The sequence below is a fragment of the Semicossyphus pulcher genome, unplaced genomic scaffold (genome assembly GCF_022749685.1).
Source record: "Semicossyphus pulcher isolate SPU_LCO1_2020_fin unplaced genomic scaffold, fSemPul1.0.p SCAF_2, whole genome shotgun sequence".
Taxonomy (NCBI): Eukaryota; Metazoa; Chordata; class Actinopteri; order Labriformes; family Labridae; genus Semicossyphus; species Semicossyphus pulcher.
The window spans coordinates 28,088,104-28,111,737 of record NW_027211693.1 but is presented as its reverse complement, the minus strand read 5'-3'; the positions used below and the strand labels follow the sequence as shown (position 1 = coordinate 28,111,737).

Here is a 23,634-nt window from a genome sequence, read left to right as displayed (position 1 = left end):
GTGAACAGAGAAGAGGGTGTTTGTGATTGTGTGTGCATGTCAGGTGAGGTGCGTTTGAGTGGACTTGCCAAGGCGGCGTGTAGGTGTGTTTGTGTGTGTATGTGTGTGTGTGTGTGTCTGTGGGGTTGCGATAAGGCTCTCAGCCACACCATTAGGTGACTCATAATCCACACAACCTCACACACACACATGAACACACGTATGTACACATGTATGGGTGCAACCAGAAACACGCTGGCTAACAGACACACACACAGCCAATTAAATACGGACACACGTACACACACGCAGTACGAACCCAGCCTGTAGACAAGTGCACATGGCCAATTTCTTTTATTTCAAAAGGGCAAACAGAGCTATACAGTACAAGTTGCACATGAAATAATTTAGCCTCAGCCGAACTCATTCATTTCTTACTGATGCAGTGACGTCAGAACAACAGAAACAAAACTCCCCATTAGAAACAAAACATTTGGCTCCTTTTTTTATGCTGAAACACAATACATCCAAACTGGAAAGGGATGTAAAAAAGACATAATGTTTCCAGATATTTACAGTCTATTTACAGCAATTTTGTCGTCATCTAAATATTGACACACATTGGTATCCTTCTTTCTCTCCTCTCCGCGTCACTGATTGTCAAAAGAAAGGATGGGAACGAGTGTGGACATTCTTAAACAGAGCTGCAGCTCTTCATTAAACACAAGATCCGGAGATCTGCTGACCACAGTCTGAGCATGTTAACATGGTGTCCCGCGTGTTTTTGTTGAACTGCAGCTCCTCAACAATCATCCAACCAGGATCCTCTGACAAATGCTGCCACCACATACAGTACATTACTATCCATCCAAGGCGCCGTTACTTCTCTCCTGTGCCAGACCCAAAGTAAAGTCGGAGCCCCTTAGATCAAACCCAGACACTCTGCTGTCAAACCCAGGACCTCCTGGCTTCCTCTTCAGCTCCTCACACTTTCTGTATTTACAGATCTGGTGTCCCCTCTTGCGATTGCGGCAGCTGCTGCACTGTTCGCAGTTCGTCTGACGCCGACAAGGTACGCACTCCCCGCACCTTTTCCTCTTTCTTCTCCCTCCACTGCCCCCACCCAGAGAGCCAGGAGAGTAGCCCTCAGCCACCAGCCCCTCCATGCCCTCTGCTCCCATGGTCGTGCTCCTCCAGTGGCCTCCACCCATCTGGAAGCCGGCGAGGGGGAACAGAGCGGGGCTGAAGGGGAACCAGGCACCCAGGAAGGGTTGGAAGTCAGTCCCACATCCAGAGGAGTCCTCTTCCTCCTCCTCTGGCCCGGACCCACCTCCCTCTCCATCTTCCTTCTCCCCCTTGGCCTCTGCAGCCTCCCTTTTAGCTGGCTGGCTGCTCTGTGCACCCAGGCCGGCCTGCTCTGTGGTGGCAGGGGTCAGAGCCAGCAGCCCAGCGCGCATCAGCAGCTCTGCGGCGTGGGCCAGGTGGAGCCCGCTGGGTGACTCCCACATGTCGGGCCAGGAGGGGGTTCGGCGAGGCTTCGAGTGTGCAGGCTGAGAGGCCCGCTGCTGGGTCGGAGAAGGCTGTATCAGGCCTTTGACGTCCACAGCCGGGGAAGGGGAGGAGATGTAATGGGAGAGGCTGTAGGGGTGGTGGGAGCGCTTAAGGCTGGGTCTCAGTGGCTCATTGGGGATTTTAGCGCTGCTGTGGGCCTGATCTGGGGAGGAAGGGCCAGCGATGTCTACGGCGGTGGACATAGCAATGGCTGTGTGTGGGGGTGTCTGTCCTTGTGTATGTGTGTGTTTGTGTGTGTGGGAGGAGAGGTGAGGGAGAAGGGGATTGAAGCCGATGCGGGGTTGACAACCGTCCTGCTGTTACTTCAGCCAAAATGGCAAGCCTTGGCCTGTGTCCCTATTCCCATTCTCTGCAGCAGCCTCAGAGTCCTGGAGAGCTAGAAATGAATAGGGGATGAAGAGAGGAAGGTTAAGAATAGAAATGTTGGAGGGACAAATACAGAAAGAGAGTAAACAGAGGAGATGAGACTAGAATATTTTTTTAGCCAGGCTCACTTCACACTGTCAGAAAACAAGGGTGTGAAAAATCTGTTTATAAGAGAAATATAACATATTTTAAAAGATTTGGAAATAAGATGGCTTGAATAGAGATAAACAGAGCCCAGTTTGAGACACTGTGCATGCCTTGCCAGTGATTTCCGCATACAGGAGGCAGTATCCCTTTAAGAATTTCACGGTATATCAATGCAATCAATAACAGAGCGACAACAATATGCAAAGATATGCGCATATGCGCAGGTCAAATGTGGAGCGCGCTTTTCAAATACATTTTGACGACTGCTGTTATGTGTGCCAGCCAAAGCTTAAGCCCTACACAGAAAGACTATATAGATGACCGTAAAAAAACAGGCTGTCTTTTGTCTGGTATCGACGACGAGAAGCGAGGTGCGCAACGATGCGGTTGCTGTGGATAAAAAAAGACCAGGCTATATTCCATGTCCACATTTGTAGAAAACTGCTCCACTGATTAAACACATGACATATATTTGTTGTTACAGGACAAGCGTGTAAACCGTTCTATGGGTCGATCAGGAAACCCGATCGATCATTTCACCGTAATTAAGGTTACCTAAGAAGACGGTGCTCGACCAACGCCACGGCGAGCTGACCACAGTCCGAGTGGTCGCTGCGACACGGCGCAGCGCGCAAGAAAAGGCGACAAAACATAAACAGCGGAATTAACAGGAAGTATTGGTAAAACATCTGCCCTTACCTTCTAAATATGGTCCAAACTCTCCTGTCAAAAATACGATGAAGTCATGAACTAATGGCGTGGTGATTGTAGTGTATATGGACGGCGGAGCTGCCGATTCCTCCTCCACCTCTCCGTCCCGGAGGGTCTGCAAACACTCTGCACGGAATTTGGGGGCGTCGCTCAAAATGCGAAGTGGACTCTGCAGCCGAGACCGTGGTCAGAGCGACCCCATAATATCCCCAGAACAGTCCATCATACAGGGACAGCTGTCAGTATGAATACTACAGGATGACAAATTAAACATAGCATTGCTATCTACTGTATGCATTCATTAACATGGGCGTAAGGTGCAAATCACCATGTCCATACAGCTGTCCCTCCTTTATCGTGATGAATATTAGATACACCCTACAACAGCAACACTAAGATCTATCAAAATATCTAAAAGACAAAAAATCATAAAATCATTAGGTCCATTAATATCCTTCCTGCTGAAGGTCATAATGTTTGTTTATGACGTGACCATTCAATCAGTCTAATACCAAAACAATGCAGACGTAATCCCAATATATATTAAATCATATATATATGTATATATGTATTTTAAATATATATATTTAAAGGCACGTGCAGATTATTCAGTTTCAATCATAATTCCTCTTTAGTCAGTAAAAACCGGGATTATGTGTTAAGAAAAAATAGGTCGAATTTGTTAAGTAGAAATAATAATAATAATATTAATAATAATAATTAATTCCGAGCAAAATTGATCAGTTTAGGTCGTTGTGATGCTACTAGAATTGCATTGGAAGGGACATTTCCTTTTTTGCTGTATCATGCTGAAGTCTCTGGGCAATATGATGTTATACTCTCCTTGATGTTTAAACACTCGGCCTACATTTAATAATGCTTAACAATTAATTTTAATAAATAAAAGTAGAATAGTACAGCAGGAAATAAACTAAATAACGAGAAAAAAGCTTTTATTTTCTAGTCCTTCATATTTTTTCAACAACCAAAAGCCTGTTCTAACTTTTGCTATGATTTATATTCATAAAGGTTGCTGAATTTAATTTGCTCCCTTCAGTAAAAAAAAAAGAAAGGCATTATTTAATCACCTACACATAATGATAAAAAATAAAAGAGAGAAAACTAATAATTGTAAAAAGTAATGAAAACATATAAAGCAATAAGGAAAATCTGACATCCAGCCAATCGGGAGCGAGGCCTTTATAGCTTTATTAGCCTTTATGCTAATGTTCCTCGAGCACTAAAGCACGTACAACGTAAATATTTTCCTTCAGCAGGCATGTCGCCCCCCTCTGTGAGCAGTGTTTAGCTGTCAGCTAAAGGTGACTCCTCACAGGAATGGTGAAGTCCACTCCACCTCTTGTGAGAGTCCTCCGTTGCATCTGGCACGCAGCCAGATACCTCGTGCGTGTGTATGTGTGTGCGTGCGTGCGTGCGTGTGTCACTATGGGAGCAGGGGCCCATCGTACTCGCATACACTGTCTGGCCCGGACTATCCGTGTAAACACAGCGTCTTCTAGTGGTCACCACAAACACTGCCACTTTTAAAATGGCCACTGGTGCTGGTGGACACTGCAGCACGGCGGCCCACCTCACCTCAATCCAAGGCCACATACACATACGCACACACTGATCCCATTGCAGTCACCACACAGGGCTGTCTACCGATTATCCCTGCCCACTGTTAATCCATAAACACACTGCTTTGCCTCACTGCTAACAGAGGTGAAATGCATTTGATCCTGTGGTTAAGAACACAAACAAATATAAGTGTAGCCCTTTGCCTGCAGCAAGGAACACGTCTTCAAAATAAACAGTGAAGCTTACCAATCAGATCACTCAACAAGTTTTATTCACATTATACAGAACAATGAATCATCAAGTCAGACACACCAAAGCCTGTAGAAAATAAATCTAATAAGCAAGCAAAATATATCCTTTATAAGCAGTTTTTATCTTTGAACATTTGACAGATTAAATACAAGATCCCTCAGAAAGCAAACAGTGGTTTTGAACAGCAGCCTGTGTTTCAACCCTTTCAAGATAGATCATTATTTAATTTAAGACAAACATGACTTCTCTATAGTCTGACTTAGCAGCTCTTTGTGCAAAAATCATTACATGAAACATTCATATGGGTTGCGAGTGTGTTAATTCTCTGGTTCGAGGTACGGCTGCCACAGCTAGGACATTTTTTTCCCACCAGTTAGCAAACTTATGACAACACTGGTTTGATTACACAGGATATTTTATATTATATTTCACAAGACTGTCAGTGATTCTCAACATCTGTAGTTTTGATGCATTCACATGGATTAAGCCAGCAGCAGACAGAACACTAGATATCATTTTAGTGGACGAGAGCAGGACGGTAAAATTACGTAAAGCCGACAGAAGCCGTTTGCGCAGATGAACTTCAGACAATGTCCATACAGAGTCCTCAGCGTCCTTTTCAGACATGCAGCTGGCGGATTGTCAGTGTCAGACGCATTATCAACAACTTTAAATACTACTGTAATAGGTGGCTTGATGGGCAACTGATTCATACATGCAGCTCCTGCAGGTAACATCAGGAGTGCAGTGCATGTGTGAAAGGGGAATCCAGGCCACACTAACAGTACACAGCTTTGCAAACCTCTACGATCAAATTTACAATCAGCTGTAACGTAGCTTCCTCCCTCACCAACAAGAAGCTAATAACTTTGATGTCCTGACATTCAGTTGGACTATATGTAGTTGGTCTGCCATCTGCCTGAACTGATATGAACGCAGCGATGCTCAGCATTAGGTGTCGGTTGAAGTCCTTTAACTTTCCCTCCTTGTCAAGTGACTCCTGCCAAGTGACTCTGCTGCTGCTGTACGGAGCAGGCACTTAGTTTATAATTGTAGTGTCTGTTGTCGGACTAAGTATTGATATCCTGTTTTGTTTTTTTTAAGAAAAAGCAGAAAGATGGTGGGAAGGAAATGTAATACCAACTACCTCGGCAAGCCTAGTTCTCTTGGGCTGTAAAAGTCAATATAAGGCCTTTGCTGAATTAAAAAGGAAACACTGGACAGATCGAGGCAAAGAGCAGCCAGTTTGTTATAGCCCTTTTTACACTGCGGTTCCGCCTCAGCGCCGTAACGCCTCATGCCACCTTTGTCATTCTACATTAGACCAAGCAACGCCGGTGTAAAGGCGCCCAGTTTGACATAACATAGACGCTGTTTTGTCTTTGTTACCAACGACTTCGCCCCACTTCTATGGGTTTTACATAGAAGACGGAACATGACCGAGGCGTAATAATCCCGCCTTGAACTGGCAGTGTAAAAAGGGCTTATATTTCAACAGCTGGCTGCACAACTAAAGGACTCACGAGGGACGGGGACACAGGTTACACCAGACAAGGTACAATGCTTGCATACAACGGCTTCACTGTGACTTTTGACCAAATTCTTCACATTTAGAAGCTCAAAATGCAGCTGTGCAGATATGGTACTACCAGGTCTGACTGTGCCGATTGTCAAAACCCCTACCTTATCTCTCCTTAAATGACGTTTGATTATGAAGGCCTGTCAGGTAACAGATGATTAGATTGGAATGAAAGAAATCAACATTTCTAGCACATTCTGATATTTATTCTGGGCTGTGAAGAATATCACTGTTGGTTTAATTGGAGCAGAATCATACTGTAACCGTCAGTGTAACACTGTAACGATGATGATTAAATGATTGGACAAACTGGGGCTGGATACAAGAGAAGTCAGGGGGGCAGAGTTCAGCGATCGGCTTAAGCATCCTTCTTTTTGATGATGAGCGGTCCAACGTTGTCCCCAGTTTCATCGTTGTGTTTGGCATGGGCTCCGTCGCAGTAAGGGAACTGTAGGGTGAACACACAAAAGATGCTCTTATCAACTTTACGCTCTTTACATTTTATAGTACAAGTTAATTCTGTTAGCCAGTCATAACTTATTCTTATGATGATTGGCAAACATAACATTTTTTTAAAAGCTATATTATTTCAGACTTTGAAATGAGTAAAAAGCCTATCAAGATATTGAACAACACATTAAACTTTGCAAACTTTAATGTGTTAAACTTTGAATTTTCTTGTTCATTATTCTCTGTCCATGAGGCTAATCGTTGAACCTGTGTTAGCTGAACGAGATCTCACCCACCTGAAGACATGAAGAACAACTTGTGTCCATTTCAATGTGAGGTCCATCATCTTTTGTATAACCTCGATACAAAATGTTAGCTTCCTGATCGTTTAAATTTAGATTCTTACAAAAGCTACAGGCGAGTATCTCCAAGTGTTTCCTTTACACAGCATTTCAGTGAACACTCATGACAGCCTTAGTATGTTTTCTGATGTGCTAAGCTGTTATGATATCCATTAACAGTTACTCAAACACTAAGCCTAAGAAGAAGCTGCTGAGGCCTGACCTTTTTTGACTTCCAGCAGCGGCAGTACACAGCCTTGGTGCCGATGTCCTCCATGTCGAAGCTGTGGACCACTTTGGGACTGTCTTTGCTGACAGATGTGTTCACCTGCCCCTTTTTACAGCTCCGCCCGCTCAGGTAATGGCTAACTAGGAAACCTCCGACACCTGCAACCACTGCAACAGGCACTGCAACCACCAAATGCTCTGGAGAGAGAGACAGTGGTGGTGGGCATAAAAATAAAGAGAAATATTTCACCAAATCCACCTGGCCTGTTATTACTCAGTAAAGAAGTTGAGCCCAAAATACATTTCTAAAATAAATAAATAAATTTTCTAACATGAGGAGTAGGCTTTCTAAAGAACAGTGTCTGTCCACAAGATAGACAAAATTAGAAGCTAAACTTTGTACTGTGGCATTTCATTTTGACCAGAAGTTGTGTAATTGCCCTTTTCTGCAAGTAAATGATTAGGATTATCCAGGTCTAGTGAGCGTCACATGATGTAGAGTCGCAAGACAAGAGAACAGGGGCCCTGCTGTCAATCTGGATCAACGTGTTTAGCGATTAGCTGCTTCACTAGAGAGGTAAGATGAGGTCATGATACACAGTGAAACTGCAGCTGTAGAAGCTGGGATAGCCTCCAAGAAACGTTAGGGCTTCAGGTTATGAGCCAAAGCTTTCTGAGTGACCGTCTAAAGTTGGAAAAACATGTGGCTACATTTAACAGGGCTGGCTGAGTGGTCAGTTAGCTAGCTAAATGCTGTAAGCAAGCTTAAGAACGCTTTATTAAAATTACAGCCAATAAGTAGCCAATTTTAGGAACAAAGTTATCAGCAAATTCGATGCAATACATTTACTAGAAATGGTCTCAATGAAGGCGCAATCTAAAAGCCAGTAGTATTACTTAATGCCGGGGTAACGTCAGGTCGCAGACATGGTAAGTTTACGTTCCAAAACACTTATCAAAAGCTAGCATGCTATTAGCTAGCTGTCATACTTTACCTTTTGATAATCTGAATCCTGAGCTAGGTAATGCTGGCATCGGTGGCATAGCAGGTAGACTAGGGGTTGTCATCTTTTCTCTTAACGGTGTTTTGTTTGTGTTCAGCTGTGAAGAGCAAGGTCAACCGGAGTCTTATCTGAACTCTATCCGCTCCAGAAGGGCCGTGCTTTGGCTACTACGTCACTTGCAGCAACCAATGACATTTAAGGAGGGAGACTGATATTCTGACAGAGCAAGAGATTTTACCCCAAGCCTGTAGCGTACTTCCGGCTTCGCTTTAGAGCAATGGACTGAGAAAAAAACTCTTTGAGTTCATCAATTAATGTTCTATCTCAACATATATAATTTTCAAGGATTTCATTAGAACCTATAGGAAACTTAAAGTCCACGTAAAATCGAGTGAACTTCCACTTTCTTGTGAATATTAATTCCGAACCGTGGGATCTGTAGGGACCAACGCTTGATTGCACGGGCTTCCACTGGAGGTGAATCATCTTGCTGCAAGCTTTGGAAACAACCATTTCCCCTTTTCGAGATATTTATTTTCAACAGAGTAAATGCGACGAATCAAGACAACCCTTTCTGTAATCAATTTGATAAGCTTAGTTTAAGGTTATTTTATCAACTCATTTTAGATAAATGAACAAGCAATCACCGTATATTGAAATCACATGCACTCAAAGTACTTCTCCTACACGCACCACCAGAGGGTGACAAAAATAATTTTATGTACAACACATCAAGGTAAGGCTCCCAGGAATTGTATGAATAATGCAGTTAGCTTTACTATTTGTTCAATACATGCTTTTTAACCTATATATTTAATGTTTTATTCTCCATTGATTGAAAAGGCACATGCAGCAGACAAACATATGGAATGACTCAATTTCTCCAACACAATTCCAATCATTCAATGTTAATAATTTCAAAAAAAGTTCTGCTAAGTTTGACTTATTAAACACATTCTCCCAAAAAATAGCAGCTGGGAATTTTAACTATTAAACGACAGAGATACCCTGTGGTAATGACGGATAATATTAACTTTGTAAGCAACTGGGTCATGAATGTGACCCGGCTTCATGTCCCATGTCCCTTTCCTACCTCTGTATGACCTACAAAAGGGCCTTAGAATGAGTCAATACAGGAGTCATTGGTTTTTATTACACAGTTTAATCAACACACAAAGCTCAACGAGCCTCTCAGGTAATTCAATATACAGAGGTTTTGTGCAAGAAGAGTGGGTTCTCCTCGCACCCAGAGCCCAAGCCAGTCCCATAGCCATTTAAGATGTTAGCCTCTAATTTAACAATAGCAAAAAACAAAAAAGAAAACAAAAACAGAAAAGAAAAAAAATGCAACCTAAAGAGTTATGGGGGAGGGGAGGGGATAAAAACAGAGGTTCAACTAAGAAAATTAAAAAGCTTAAATACCTGGTCCAGAACCTTCACTTTGTGAATAAAGAAAAACTGATGGTGGTGATGGGGGTGACATTGGGTTACATTTGTGCGTGAATGTGTGTCTATGTGTGTGTACAAAGGGGTCTATTTGGGTAAGGTGGGGTAGGAGGGGAGAGTCTGGAGCAGGGGGTGTGGGGATAAATTCAAGTCCTTTCATAGAATCCAACAGAAGACCAAGAGGCCATGTGCATTTTTTTTTTTTTCCATTTTACATAGCTTGCAATTATTTCTTTTATGTATTTATTGTATAAAATACAGAGTGCCCTTCGACTCGCGTGCGAGAACTGCTTTCTTGAATTGTCACCTCTACAGATGGGAAAAATAAGGACAACATAACAAGAAAGGGTGCAGAGTGTAAAAATCCCTCCATCTTATCGTCCCCCACCCTCCTAAAAAAAAAAATGGGAAAAAAAGAAAAAAATTCCCCTCAAATTTTTACAGACGCTTAAAGGAATGCTTTTAGTGATGGATGTCTGGGAAGGAGGGTGAAGATACAGCTGTGTGAAAGAAAAAGGGGGAGTTGGGCGGGCAGCGACAGCCCAGCTTGTATGGTGACAAAATGTAATGGAATACAGAAGTTAGGAGATGGGGTCAGAGGTCACATAAGAGGGAGGAGGTGAGAAAGGAGTCGGGAGAGATGGGAATTACCATTGTTGACAATATGTACACTGGAGGGTGGGCAGGTGAGCTGAGAGGCAGGAGGGGAGGAGGAAGAAGGGGGTGGGGAGTTGAACAGAGTGAGAGTGAGAGAGAGAGAGAGAGAGAGAGAGAGAGAGAGAGAGAGAGAGAGAGAGAGAGAGAGAGAATGTAGGAAGGTGGGGCAGAGGGAATTTTTACAGGTACTCTGGTGAAGGGGAGGCGTGGCTCAAAGAAAGCACTCCACTGGAAACCAACAAGATCTTGTTTTAAACTTCATTTGTTTGAATGGTTTTTTGTTTGTTTTCTCTTTACGTCTGAAGCTCCCCTAACCTTATGTCGTAGAGGTGGTTGGCCATGATTCTACCCCAACACTACATTGCATACTTTTGTGTCCATTCCCGAGCTATTTTGTTGTACCTGTGAACAAGCAGAGGGAGAGAGAGACATGTGTTAGTTGCTTATCCCTGTAAAGACCTACACATTGCAGGACTGCACTCAGCAGGTTTGTATCTGATTGCTGTTTGCACTGTAGAGTCTCTGCTGTTAGCCTACGAGTGACAGGAGGAACCTGCTTTTTAAACTACTATAGCCTTTTTACTGGACTGGTTATATTTAGCAAGCTTGCGGGTGCCAATTACTTTGCAACATGGGACACCTAAACTCCGGCGAGTAGAAACATGTCATAAAAAAAAAAGGAAATCTTGTGTTCATTATAAGCAGTGTCGCAATAAAGCAGAGGACAAATTCAAAATAGTGATGTTGTTAAAATAATATTGTACAAATGTATCATATTTCCACCAAATATTTAACCTGTCTGAAAAAACTTTGTCAAAAGCTTCTTTTAAGGCTGACCCGTAACAGAAAATGAATCAAATCATTAGCCAAGAAGCTCCTGTGCCAACTCGCATTTTGACAAAATCATGTCTGTCTTTTAGTCGTCATTGTACACAGAGTAGTCAAATACCAGGATGCCAAAACTTGAGAGCGGGATGTAAACAGAGCGCAGCACTGGACACATTTGAGTTTGCTGCTTTGGCTCTTTGCTCCGGTCCTGAATGTTTGCAGAATTGGCTTAACGACTTTTGAATCAGATGTCGGTACATTCTCAGCACTGTCAAGCGTGACTGACTGTTTGCCCACAGTGCTGTCAGAAGCCCAGCAGGATGGACTATTATTGTGTGAAGAGGACACACACTGTTCATGTCTCTGACTTTTGGAATTGTCATGTTTTAATGTGAGCGATAAGGAATAAGTGTTAGAGGCAAAACGTGAAACAAATGCAGGCTCTAGGAGTTTAATGCGGGTGGAGTGTCTGCTCTGCAGGTGAGTTTAACTGTACTGTAACTGTGCAGAGGCTGTTGATCATTTTTTGGTTTCTTTTCATAACCTCGTGGAACGTAGAATGAAAAACAAAAATATCGGTAATAATTTTCAGTTTTTACACAGAAAATAGAAATAGGATACAGATGTCTCGAAGGCCATTTAGAAGATTAGAATGTATCAGACTTTTATAATCCCATTTTAAAAAAAGCATGTTTAACTTATTCCAAACCTCTTGTCATAGTTTTAAGCAAAAATTACCCACTAAAAAGGGAAAAACAAGCTGCAGCAACTGTGCGGTTTCATTACTCTAATGAAGCCAGATGGATTAATGATGCCCAAAGTAATCTCCTGGTAAGAAATGTTTCCAAAATAAATGTTATAAAAAGTGTGAGGAACACTGATCCTTCAAGCTGCCCTGTGTCCATTCAGAGCAGCAGGTAGAAGTGTTAACTGAAGATGGACACAAAGACCTATTAGGCAGGATAAATTAAACTAAACGTTCAGCACTTTATTCTATGAACAGAAAGTAAGTAGAAAGAAGGAAAAAAACTGGAGCTGTCTGTTCTAAAGCAAAGTTCAATTGTATAATTCAACAGCCCCAAAATAACAGTTCTAGCTTCAACATGTTAAATATTACTCCAATAATAATATAAGCCTGCAACAGTTTATATCCAGTCTTTCTACTGTTGACAAATGGAAAAACAAACTACACGAGTGAATATGACCAGACAAACCAGATTGTTGATCATTCAGCCGCTTAATAAGGCTTCTTACCGTCCAGTCACACTGTGTTGTAAATCACAACTTATCCTGCAGGAATCCAGCATCATTTAAAAATGTGTTGAGGGAAACCAAGATGTTGCTAAATTGGGCCTAATCCACACAGCATCTGCCTGGCTTAAGAGTCTATTCCCTTTGTTCAGAGAGCAGCTGGTATTTTTTAAGCCACTTCCTATAATTTAACATGTGGCCCATGCTTAAAACCTTCTGTCCTTGTGTACTTGTATATAAAGTAGAAGACTATTGTTAACACAGGTTCTTAAATGGAACAGAGATGCAGCTAGTACAGGGTTTTTCCTGCATAGAGGAATTTTTGGCACCCCCCAAAGAGGTTTAAGACAGCGCCAAATCAAAATTACCGTCAAAATCATAAGAATTGCGAATGAAAAAATGAAATAAAATCGTCTTTGCATGTGTTTCTGCAATTTGTTGAACAAGCAGAACATAAACTCAAATAACACGTTTTTGACTTCCAGCAATCAACTCTCCGCTCATCCACAGCCGCTATATTTCACACATGCAGCTGGCGCTGCGTTGTTTTGACTGAACCGGGAGAGGGGACTTCCTGTGATTTCTCATTAAAAAAAAAAGCTGTTTTATTTCTGATGGAAATGTTAAAAGCACTGAGTTACAACTGCTCCGTACTTTTTTCATCATGTTCTGCCTCCTGCACCGCTCGCCTAAAGCAAACGGAGTATTCCGACAATCTCCTGTTGTGTGCTATAATTGTGAAAGGGCAACTCTGGAACTTGTCCCGACCTGATTCTTCGGACATTGTAAGCTAGTAAAGCTTTCTGGAAGATCGTCAGATCAACTGTGAGGTTTTTCTCCGACAGGAAACCTGCAGCAGGGCGCTGAGGAGCGCTTCATCCCCGCGTTTTTCTTTTGATCAACAGTTTTATTCTTGGACAATAATATCCGACTACAGGTCACGACTCAAACTGCCGCTGCATGAAAACGTCAGCGACGGCACCATGATGCCTATCTGAAAAGTTAATTGTCAATATAGTTGCCATTCATTTTCTGCCAATCAATTGACTAATTGTTTCAGCTTCACTTTCTGTGGAAAAATCTTAATTTGTAAAGTTACTAGTAAGTAATTTAATCAATGTAGTAAAAAGTGATATATTTCCCTGTTGCTGAGTAGACGCAGGAAGCTGCATAAAATGTGTACAATAAAAAGTATAGCACTTGAGTTAATGTGCTTTTCCACCACTGACTGCCTCCCTTCTCAAACTCCAAACCCCTCTCCCTTTAACTCACTTCTCTCCCATTCTTCAAATGTTCTATGTAATTATATATATTTTTTTACCAGTTTTGTAAATTGGGGTTTCATTTACTAAAGCACAATAGACATTCTACCAAATGATCAAAAATAACTGCATAGTGCATAGAGTAATTGCCTTTATTGTACGTGGATCCATTATGGTGTTGTGCGTCGCGCCCCCCCAAAGGCCCATTCTGAGCCAGGAAAGACCCTGTAGTAGCTGTAAATGTTGTCATGCTGTTCCAGTCAAAGTTGCATTTCATGCTTTTGTTAAATTCCTTGTGATGTGAAGCTATACACAACTTTAAGTTAAAGTCAATAATCAATAGGAAGATGGAGCATCTGTTGTGCCTGTGAGACAAATTTTGATCAGAACAGGCCTTAGCACAGCTTCACCTGCCGCCTGAGACTTATAGTTTTATGACTTTGGGTTGTAGATTGTGTGAAGAATGAAGACTGGTAACTATAAGTTTCATGTTGACGAGAGGCACGGAGCACAGACAAACTTTAATACACTCAAGTGATGCAACACAACTTACTTTTCCCTGTCCGTCTTGTAGATGCGGGCGATCTCGGGTACTAAGGGGTCATCCGGGTTTGGGTCGCACAGCAGAGAGCAGATGGACAGGAGGACTGAAATGGACCAGGTTAAAGACAAGAATTAACCAATACAGAAATGATCAGATTTTCCTCTGTAAGGCGAAACTATTGTGCATGAGAGCATGTCCTGTTATAACCCAGATGAAAAAGGGTTTGGCTAACATTGACAGAGATCCAGTTTGATTTATCACGTACTATTTGTGGGAAACATTTTCATTTTAAAAAGGAAACAAACACGTTTCCCTTGTTCCTTTGTTCTCCAACATCCTCTTTATAAAGTTTGTGGCATCTGCCATTTATCTGCAACCACATGTGCAGTCAGAAGTGCTAAGGCTAGAGAGAAAGAGCTTACCTTTGGAGATGGTAAGAGCTGGAGACCACTGTGATCGCAAAATGTCAAGACAAATGCTGCCGTTGCTGTTGATATTTGGGTGGTAGATTCGTGTGGTAAATGCAACCTGATAAACAGAGTGAACACAAATGTGGGGGAGGGGGAGGGGTAGGAAGAGGGGCAGGTGAGAGTAACAACAGGAAACTGAGTGATGTAAAGCTGTGACATGTTTGAACAGGAAAGAGACACTATGCACTTTACTGTTACTTTGTTTATGTATGCTGCTTCTGCGTATGTTTTTGTGCTTCTACATGTTGGTTACCTTTGGCGGTTTGAAGGGGTAGTCTGTGGGGAAGTGTATGGTCAAGAAGAAAACCCCGCTCTGGTAAGGACTGTCATTCTGAAGCAGGGAGAGAAAAAAACCCGATTAATCTCTTTAATGACTCAGGTGCAAGAAAATAATTGGCAGACTAAAAATGGACCTAGTCTTCGACTTAACGTTTTAAGATGTAAATTCAGTTTACTTAGCCCTTTAAGACGCTGTTAGTAAGGTGAAGTTGTTTCAGAGAGTAAAACATTCTTACAAGCCCCTCATCATGTGTAAAAAGCGCCGTTTACAAAGCCAGTTTAAGGCAGGAGTATTGCGCCCGTTAGGCCTCAGAGGCAAAACGACGTGTGTGTATAGCCCCTTTCACACATGCACTGCACTCCTGAACATTTCCTGACATTACCCGGGTGGGCTGCATGTGTGAACGCAAGCGGACGATTTATTTTTATTTTTTTTATTTTTTTATTCTTTTTTTGACTCTTTATGCCTTTATTTTAGAGAGAGAGAGAGGACAGCGGATAGTGGCAGAAATGGGGGAAGAGAGAGTGGGGATGACAGGCGGCAAAGGGCCGAGGGCGGGAGTTGAAACCGCGGCCGCAGTGTTGAGGACTATAGCCTCTCTATATGGTCGTCGATTTAACCGTTTTATTTGGCTATTTATTTTTCATACATGTCTGAGCCCGTTGTTTGTCTGTTTTTATGGTTTAAAATACTCATTCATGGCGGGCGGGGGAAGGGAGAGGACGGGGGGTATTGCAGCGAACAATACGTCACCCTATTTAAAGAAAGCCTTATCATAAATCCATTATACCTGTGCTTCTTTCTTCTCCACCATATGTTACTGTTTGTTCACAAAAGTACTTTAATCTGCTCACCTTGCTTCTCTTCAGTTATTTCTCCCCGCACACGTTCACCTGCTGTTTCTCTCTCCCTATCTGTCTGCTCTGTTTACATCCATCATGAGCTGCACGTTTTACAAAGTCGCCCAAAAAACACAACTCGCGTTTTGTTTTTCACATGCAATCTCGTTTTCACAGCAGCAGGTGAGCCGCACATGAAGGAGGCTCGTGACGTTAGGTGTCGAAACGATCAAACCCAACTAATGAGAATGACACTACACAGCTGCACTTAAATTCTTTTCAAACAGAATAATAAGGTCCATATTTAACAGAGAACTTTGCACCTCAATCAATGCATTTACAGGAAGTACCAGCAGACAGCTGTGTGTTTTTTTCTGACAAGCATGTGGGAGACGCTGCTGCAGGTTTGGGAGAGACAGAATGCAAGGAACGAGTGTCCAGTAAGTTAATCGATCGTTGGATGACGATCTTTTTGACAGACGTCAAATATACTTGCCCCCCACCCCTCCCATCCGACAGCGAAAAATCTCTAGCTGTGAGGGACGTGTGTGGAAGGGCAAAATTTTGGGGTCAGATGGTCCTGAAATTGTCAGGAAAATGTCAGGAGTGTGTGAGAAAGGGGCTTCTGTGACGCACATGCTGTTTGCTTACACCTCGCACGGTTTTTGCTTCCGCAACGCTGTGTGAAAAAAAAAAAGGTGGCATAACGGTGGAGCTTCGTTACGGCACCGTCGGGGAATTGCAACGTGAAAAGGGTTAATGTTAATTCCCAGGAAAAACTCAAGTAGTAAGATTAAGGCTGTCAGAGTGAATACTTACAGGTCCCATTATTGTGGCTTGCCAGTGAAACACTGAAAAACAAACAGAGAAATTGGTTATGAAACACTGAGACTGCAACGTGTGGATGAGAAGTGTTAGAATAAATAATGCCATATGAATGGTGCACGTTTATTTGTCCAGTTTTAGCCTCTTTAGTAAGCAACTCTGTACAAATATTCTCAGAAACAGTTTTTTTTTATGTAAATGGTGAAAGGTCATATAACGGAAGGAGACTTGCTTTTATAGATTCAGACATGCTCCTTATATGAACAATATCAAAAGTTCCGCTTACGAGAAAACTGTTACCCTGACATGGGATATCATTTCGGAAAATCTTAGACAACAAAATGTCAAGTAAGTAGAAAAAGTAAAATACGAAAGCAAACCACAGCAGCTATATGTGACCAGAAACTATTGCGTGCAGCTTATAGAAGAGTGGTTTATTTGATGTTAGATGGCAGGAAGCTACATGAACAGAGAGACTACTGATTTTCCCCACAAAGCAGATTACATTTTAAAAAATAAGACAGGCTTCATATGTTTATGTGCGTATATTTTGGGTGTTACATCATGAAAAAACATTGTATTTCCATTGCCAGTTTTTGCAAGTCCAACATTGTCAAGACAGCAAACTTCACTTCTGATACTACTTCCTACAGAATGCACACTTGATTGTCTTTGTGCATGTATAGCATATATGAAAGAAAGAAAGAAAGGGTGGTTCAAACAGGCTCTTAGATTTTATCAAACTGATTTTGAAATGATATTGAAACACAGAAACTGTGTTTGAGTCCTGCATCCCCAAAAGCTTATTCAAGCACATTTGTTGCCCTCAGGTTCAGGGTCATTTTTTTTTCTAGACTAGCAATACATAGGGTAAGATATTATATAGGTTTTAAATGTGCTCTCATTATATATTTTTTTTTTTCAAAAGATTATTTTTTTGGCCTTTGGCTTTATTTATAGGACAGCTGAAGATAGACAGGAAGTGTTGGGAGTAGAGAGTGGGGGATGACATGCACCAAATGATCGGCAGACCGGGAGTCAAACCTGCGATCAGTGCGATGAGGACTGTAGCCTCCTTACATTGGGCACCAGCTCTACCAACTGAGCTAAACAGCGCCCCTATATTTTTGATTTAATTCCACAGTGCACACATAATCATGGAACTTGTCTGTTAAATTGAAGTGGCGATGTCCTGATGATCCATGAATAGGCATGTGGTACTACATGAATATGTTGTAATGCTCAAACTTGAGACACTGGTGCAGAGTTGGTCTCTTTTGACCCCCAGCTGTTTTAGTAGCAATAAGCATCCACTCCGCCAAAGCATGACTGTTCCCCAAAACAATCTAGACAAGACACGTGTTAGCGAAATGCCGCTACTTTCAGTCAGTTGTCAATGGAACAAACTACAGTAAGTACAATGTTAACTGTTGTTACACTATCTGTTACAATGAAAGGCTAAGTTTGCTTTTATGTCTAGTCAGCTAGTTCAATCCATCAGACTCACACACTGGATATGTGGATATTTTTTACCTAGATTATATATGTAAAAATGTTGATAACCGCACATTAAATCAGTGGCCTATAATGGCAGCAACTTTTTTATGTGGAGGAAAGGACTCCGAATCAGACTGATGTTATAGATGATGTAGCGCCTCAAAACGATCGACCGTTACCAAATGGGATCGGCACCTTTTACAAGCTTTAGAACAGCGACAGATTTACGTTGACTTTAAAAGGAAAAGACTGCCGCTCAATCAATTAACTTACAGTAGGGAAGTACCAGAGAATTTTATTTTTTTATTATAAAAAATTAACACGTTATTTTGACAGCCCTATTAAAATATAACTGTAGTGCCTGACTATTCTTGGTTGAGAATGTCTTTATAAAAATAACATATTTATACAAGAAACACCTAACAGCCTTGATGCCAGGAGGCCTGATTTTTTATTTTAAATTTTTTTAAGATGATCTTTTTGGCTTTTTATGCCTTTATTTTAGAGCGAGGACAGTGGATAGTAGCGGAAATGGGGGAACAGACAGTGGGGATGACACACGGGGCCGGGGCCGCTGCATCGAGGACTATAGCTTCTGTATATGGTCGCCAATTTAACCACTGAGCTAATCCGGCGCCAGGAAGCCTGATTTCTTTACCTGCCACAGCAAACACTGTCAGCTTTTCACATTTAAAGGAGCAGTTCTCCCCTGTAAAAAGCCGCTGTCAGTCAAAGCTGGTGTTCTCTGTAATCAATAGAAGCAATAATATTTGAAATTGGCGCCATAGCTGTGGAGAAAGTTGTACAAACAGCTCATGGTTTCGCTCATTTTACATTCCTACAACACCCAGCATGCACTGCGCTCCTCCCTCTGAAATGAATGGCCCAGCGAGAGACACTGGAGTGAAATACTACCGTTTTCGCTGCAGAGCGGTACAGAATCCGAAATAAGACGAGAATATACCGGTGGATCGTCTAAAAAAATCTTCAGGTCTGCAGTCTACATTTCAAACCTGACGATTTAGAATGAGACATGACAACGGAGGGCGTCCTAGTTTGAGGAAGTGTAGTTTAGTGAGCTCCCCAGCCTCCGTCAGATGACGTGTTTTACATAGTTTTGGCAAGGTTTTCAAGGGCCCATTGCAGAAGGGGATAGCGTCCTCCAAAGGCACAGAGCGAAATTGCATTTTTTTCTTGTCTCTAAAGTGCAGCATATTATAAAAATAGGTAACTAATCTGACATTATGTTTATTCTTTGGCCTTTTCAAATGTAACAGATAATTTTGCTGCCATGTCCAAGGGATTGACACAAGTAGTTTTCAGGCTATACTGCACATCCCTGTACATCCTTGTACACCATACATTCATTAAACATCTCCTTAACTACCAATCATGGTATGCCTATTACACTGTGGGAAAATGAACTTTAAATCCATTGTTGCTTGATCATTAGAAAAAAAAATTAAGACAAACTTGCATAGAAAACATTACAGGTGACCTTAATTAACAACTGGACATATATGTATATTTATCTTGTTTGGCTTCTGTGAAGTAAATAACCTTCATCATGTGATACAAACACTGTTTGTAGTGCATGTGGCAAGTGTCTATATAGTAAGGTAGTCGATGAAACTCTCTGAAACAATGCTGTGAGGCTGCTCAGGAAAACATTTGTCCAACAGTAGTTGTACTCCTTTATGGCATGTCACTTTTATGGCTCGACACCCACTGAACATCAGGTAGAAATGTACACCAAAGCCATTTACTCTGTATAACAACTCTCTTTTAGCTGTTAGTGGGTAAACTCACCAGTAAACCTACTGTAATAGACACATGTCCAGCAGTGAAGGTCAAAGAGCATTCTTAAAATGTGATGACTTGAGACAAAGTCAAAAAGATGGACAGAGGACTCTAAAAACTGTTGAGAAATGTGTGAATGAATATCAAAGCAGACACACAGGTTGCTTGAATGTTTTAGGGAGTTCTTTAATATGCCAATATTATGCGATGTTGTCATGGCCAGGGCTGCAAACAGCCTGCACAGGACCATCAGTTATACTACTTAAATACAGTAGATTGTCAGTTAACAAACATCAAGCAATTTAACATTGTTCTATATTTCTATATTTAAGCTTCTTGTATTAACCAGGGTCAAGCTGACAAGTTTAGAAGCTGACCTGTCATTTTTCAACTGTACATCTGATTGTACGGTGAACAAATGCTATTAAGATGTAATGACAATTATTTATTTATATATTTCATTAATTTATGTCTTATGTGACTGTTGTTAATATGTAACATTGACATTAATAGCAAAAACTTGCTTTGCACCATAGACTTGTTTTTACTGACAACATTTAAAATGCCTAAAATGATTTGTACAGGGTGCATGACAATGTATTTAACCCTAAACCCTTAAATTTAAAGAAAAATAAGTTACTGAATGTCTACTGAATGAATGTCTTCTATAGAATACTGGAGGTGGAAATGGATACAAAATTATAGCCCTCATTTACTTATTAATTACAAAAGAATATAATACAAGCCAGGCAAGATGCACCCGTATACTATACTAAAATGGACAAGTAAAAGAACCAGTATTACACAAGAAGCTGTCAGGGTATTTTACTGGATCAGCTTCCTCAAAAAAGGGTGACTTCTTTTTAGATCAATGCACTCAAATTCACACATCAAAAGTCAGCACCCCCACTGATTCTTGTATTGCCATTTTCAAGTTACAACTTGAAAACATTGAATTTATCTGAGGTGAAGGCAACATAATAAAGATTGTGCACAATTTTCTACATCTAAACATTACAAAATAATAGTGCAATTTCACACAAGAGAGCAAGTTTGGAAACAAACATCTAAATCTGTATAGTCTGTAATTCATTATTAATTATTAGTCATTCATGAGTATTTTGGGTAGAGTAGGAATATTGAAAAGAATATAAATATTTGTCATATTTTATGTGGGTTGAGTTTTATTCAAATAATCCACAAATAAAGACAGAAAGGAAAACCAAAAATTTGTTTTTGATTAGTGTTCAATTTTGAGCCCCAGCATAGTACTGGTGTAAATGACGAACTTACTGTCATCTCCTACTGGTCCTGCAGAACACTGGGCCGGTGGGTCCCGTGCCAAGTCGTTCAACTCCTAAAACAAACAAATGACAAGTCAGTTGATCAGGTCAGGACTTACTTATATCTTCACATTGAATGGAAACACAGAGGTAATAGCTTTAATAATCGGATATTAATATCAACTAACTAACGATCTTTAAATATCACTAAACAGGCCCATGATGAGCTCTTTGTACAGTTGATGGTTTGTAGATGGATCTAAATGCAGGTGCCACTGCGATTATCAAGTCTTACTACACCAGTTGAAAAGCAAATGTTATTAACACAACAAACCTACAGTAGCACTGTGAGCTTATTATTGAAGTGACCGCTATTACATAATGACATTTCCCCAGTTACAACAGGTAACGTTAATACATTTGACAGCCTGACTGAGATGAGGACGATATGTCAACAGGGGTTTTACATTAAGCCTCACAGTCTGGTAAATTGGATGTAAGCTAGGTGTGTGTAGCCCGGTAAAACGCTGTGGTGCAAACGTTAACTTAGCTAAAATGCTATGGGCTCAGGTTGGACAACAGCACAGGATGTCAAGTAACTGAAACACTTTGTTGGCTGGTGAGCCACTTTATGACATGTGCTAACGTCACTGGAGGAATTGACTACAACAAGACAAAAGACAACATACAGCTAACTTAATCCAACAAACGGTAAAGATGTGCTAATTATCTGCTGCTAGCCTGCTGTCACCAACATGGCATCAAAGGCGAACAACGCGTGGGGCCTGTTTTTACCACAGCGACATAACGTAAAGTTAACATTATCAATAGCGTTTCCTCCTTTATGTTTCTCGTTTTTCGAATACAGGCAATAACGTCAACCGCAAACAGTAACAGCCCTGTTATTTTCATGACAACTTAAAGTACCTTCTGATTTTGCATTACGAAGAAAATATGATTAAAAAACAGGGCTCGGTTATACGCTAGCTTCATGTAACGTTACATTCATCAGTATCTGAGTCCGTCATATTTATATTTAGGTGCACAAGTATTCGAAACTCAAAGAAGTTAACTAAACAGAACAGAAGATTATTGCAAATCGTTTGACAAAATGAGCACAAAAGTGGTCAAAAAACAAGCTAACGTTAGCGTCGCCGCTAGCTCGGTAGCTTATCTGTCAAATCAAGGAGCGACTACAGCAAGCTTAAATATCGTTTACTACGATAAATAATGTTAGCTATATTCACTGCTGTGCACCAGAGCTACAAGGGGGAGATAGTTTGTTACCGCTTAAAAACAATAACTACCGTTTCTGTATTGTACAGATATAACGTTACTGACACTGTTAGCTTGATACGAAGAACCCTTTAGCATATCCGAGTTATGTTAGCCAACCAACAGATCACGTTAGTCAGAAACAGCTAATAGACCGCTAATATCATTAACTGGCGTTAGTAACCGGCTTAAACAGTAATGTATAACCTTTATTAAAAAAATGTAATGATAATGAATTACAAAATATCGACGGTAAACCTACATGACATAACCAGCTAAGCTAACGTTTACTTAAGCCTAACGGTTCAGTTGGCCCGTTTGTAGCAGCGCTGGTGAACACACACAGGCGGCGCATTGCTGCTCTCACTGTCGTCACCCGCTATTTAGATACCGTTAGCTGGCAGTTGAAACAGAGTCTGATTTGTTTAGTCAATATTTTCTAATTATTCTCGATTTAATTAATTCGGCAACAAACATTGAATGGGCAACCTTGGAACTAAATCTCTAACGAAACTGCGAAATCCGGGGCCTCGCTCACTTTCTTACCTTGTGAATTCTTTTCAGAGCCATTGTTGTGCTAGCGGTTCTGTCAGGGAAACGTGCAATTAAAATGGCGATTGATGTCACTCTCCGTTGGTAATACTACGACTCTGTGATCATAGAACACCGTTACTGTACACTCAATTTACTGATCGCTACAAGAAGGAACCACCAATAAAATTTCGAGGTGAAACTGAAAGATAGAAGGGGTAGAACCGCGGTCCTTCCTCCTACTGCAGCGGCTACCAAATCACTGCGGCCTGCGTTCTGCCAGCAGCAACAACGAAGAGACTTCCGAAATTAACTTTTCACAATAAAAGCATAGCCGGTACCGCATGCCATCTGAACCAGTCACACGGTACAATTCCTCTTGACTAAATTCTGAGCCACTCAGATTAAACATATTAATAATTTATAGCCAACTGTAAAAATCTGCTCTGACAGTCATATTAATTTTTGACTAATTGGTACCGATATTATTGGATTATAACAACTTCTCTTATAATCACTGAGCAATCTCTTTATATTGGTTTATAACATATCAGAAATGGCAAAACATATTCATGAGAATATTCTGTAAAACTGAAGTGGCATCTTCAAAATGCCAATTAACCAAAAGTACGAAAT

The 23,634-nt window shown here is 41.2% G+C and overlaps 3 protein-coding genes across 3 annotated transcripts; all 3 read right to left on the bottom strand.

Moving 5' to 3' along the window:
* Positions 1–314: 314 nt before the first annotated feature.
* On the bottom strand, positions 315–2,896 carry LOC138598291 (CXXC-type zinc finger protein 5-like). The gene is made up of 2 exons (XM_069670049.1): positions 2,764–2,896; positions 315–1,927 (listed from the first exon to the last, which is right to left on the bottom strand). The coding sequence occupies exon 2, from the start codon at positions 1,731–1,733 to the stop codon at positions 840–842; it is 894 nt and encodes a 297-aa protein (XP_069526150.1). The 5' UTR covers positions 1,734–1,927; positions 2,764–2,896; the 3' UTR covers positions 315–839.
* Positions 2,897–4,606: 1,710 nt separating this feature from the next.
* Positions 4,607–8,360, bottom strand: LOC138598717 (CDGSH iron-sulfur domain-containing protein 1). The gene is made up of 3 exons (XM_069670550.1): positions 8,202–8,360; positions 7,202–7,404; positions 4,607–6,635 (listed from the first exon to the last, which is right to left on the bottom strand). Exons 1-3 carry the CDS (start codon positions 8,272–8,274, stop codon positions 6,546–6,548), a joined length of 366 nt encoding a protein of 121 aa, XP_069526651.1. The 5' UTR covers positions 8,275–8,360; the 3' UTR covers positions 4,607–6,545.
* Positions 8,361–9,343: 983 nt separating this feature from the next.
* Positions 9,344–23,266, bottom strand: ube2d2 (ubiquitin-conjugating enzyme E2D 2 (UBC4/5 homolog, yeast)). The gene is made up of 7 exons (XM_069670549.1): positions 23,014–23,266; positions 21,203–21,266; positions 16,607–16,638; positions 14,922–14,999; positions 14,621–14,726; positions 14,208–14,301; positions 9,344–10,715 (listed from the first exon to the last, which is right to left on the bottom strand). Exons 1-7 carry the CDS (start codon positions 23,035–23,037, stop codon positions 10,670–10,672), a joined length of 444 nt encoding a protein of 147 aa, XP_069526650.1. The 5' UTR covers positions 23,038–23,266; the 3' UTR covers positions 9,344–10,669.
* Between the last annotated feature and the right edge of the window lie 368 nt (positions 23,267–23,634).

Coding starts and splice junctions, on each gene's coding strand:
- LOC138598291 (XM_069670049.1), bottom strand. CDS start 1,733: ATGTCCACCGCCGTAGACATCGCTGGCCCTTCCTCCCCAGATCAGGCC.
- ube2d2 (XM_069670549.1), bottom strand. CDS start 23,037: ATGGCTCTGAAAAGAATTCACAAG. Junction 15,000..16,606: donor AAGCCACAATAATGGGACCT/GTAAGTATTCAC, acceptor TCCCTGCTTCAG/AATGACAGTCCTTACCAGAG. Junction 14,302..14,620: donor AGCTCTTACCATCTCCAAAG/GTAAGCTCTTTC, acceptor GGTCCATTTCAG/TCCTCCTGTCCATCTGCTCT.
- LOC138598717 (XM_069670550.1), bottom strand. CDS start 8,274: ATGACAACCCCTAGTCTACCTGCTATGCCACCGATGCCAGCATTACCT. Junction 7,405..8,201: donor AGGATTCAGATTATCAAAAG/GTAAAGTATGAC, acceptor CTCTCTCTCCAG/AGCATTTGGTGGTTGCAGTG. Junction 6,636..7,201: donor GCTGCTGGAAGTCAAAAAAG/GTCAGGCCTCAG, acceptor TTCACCCTACAG/TTCCCTTACTGCGACGGAGC.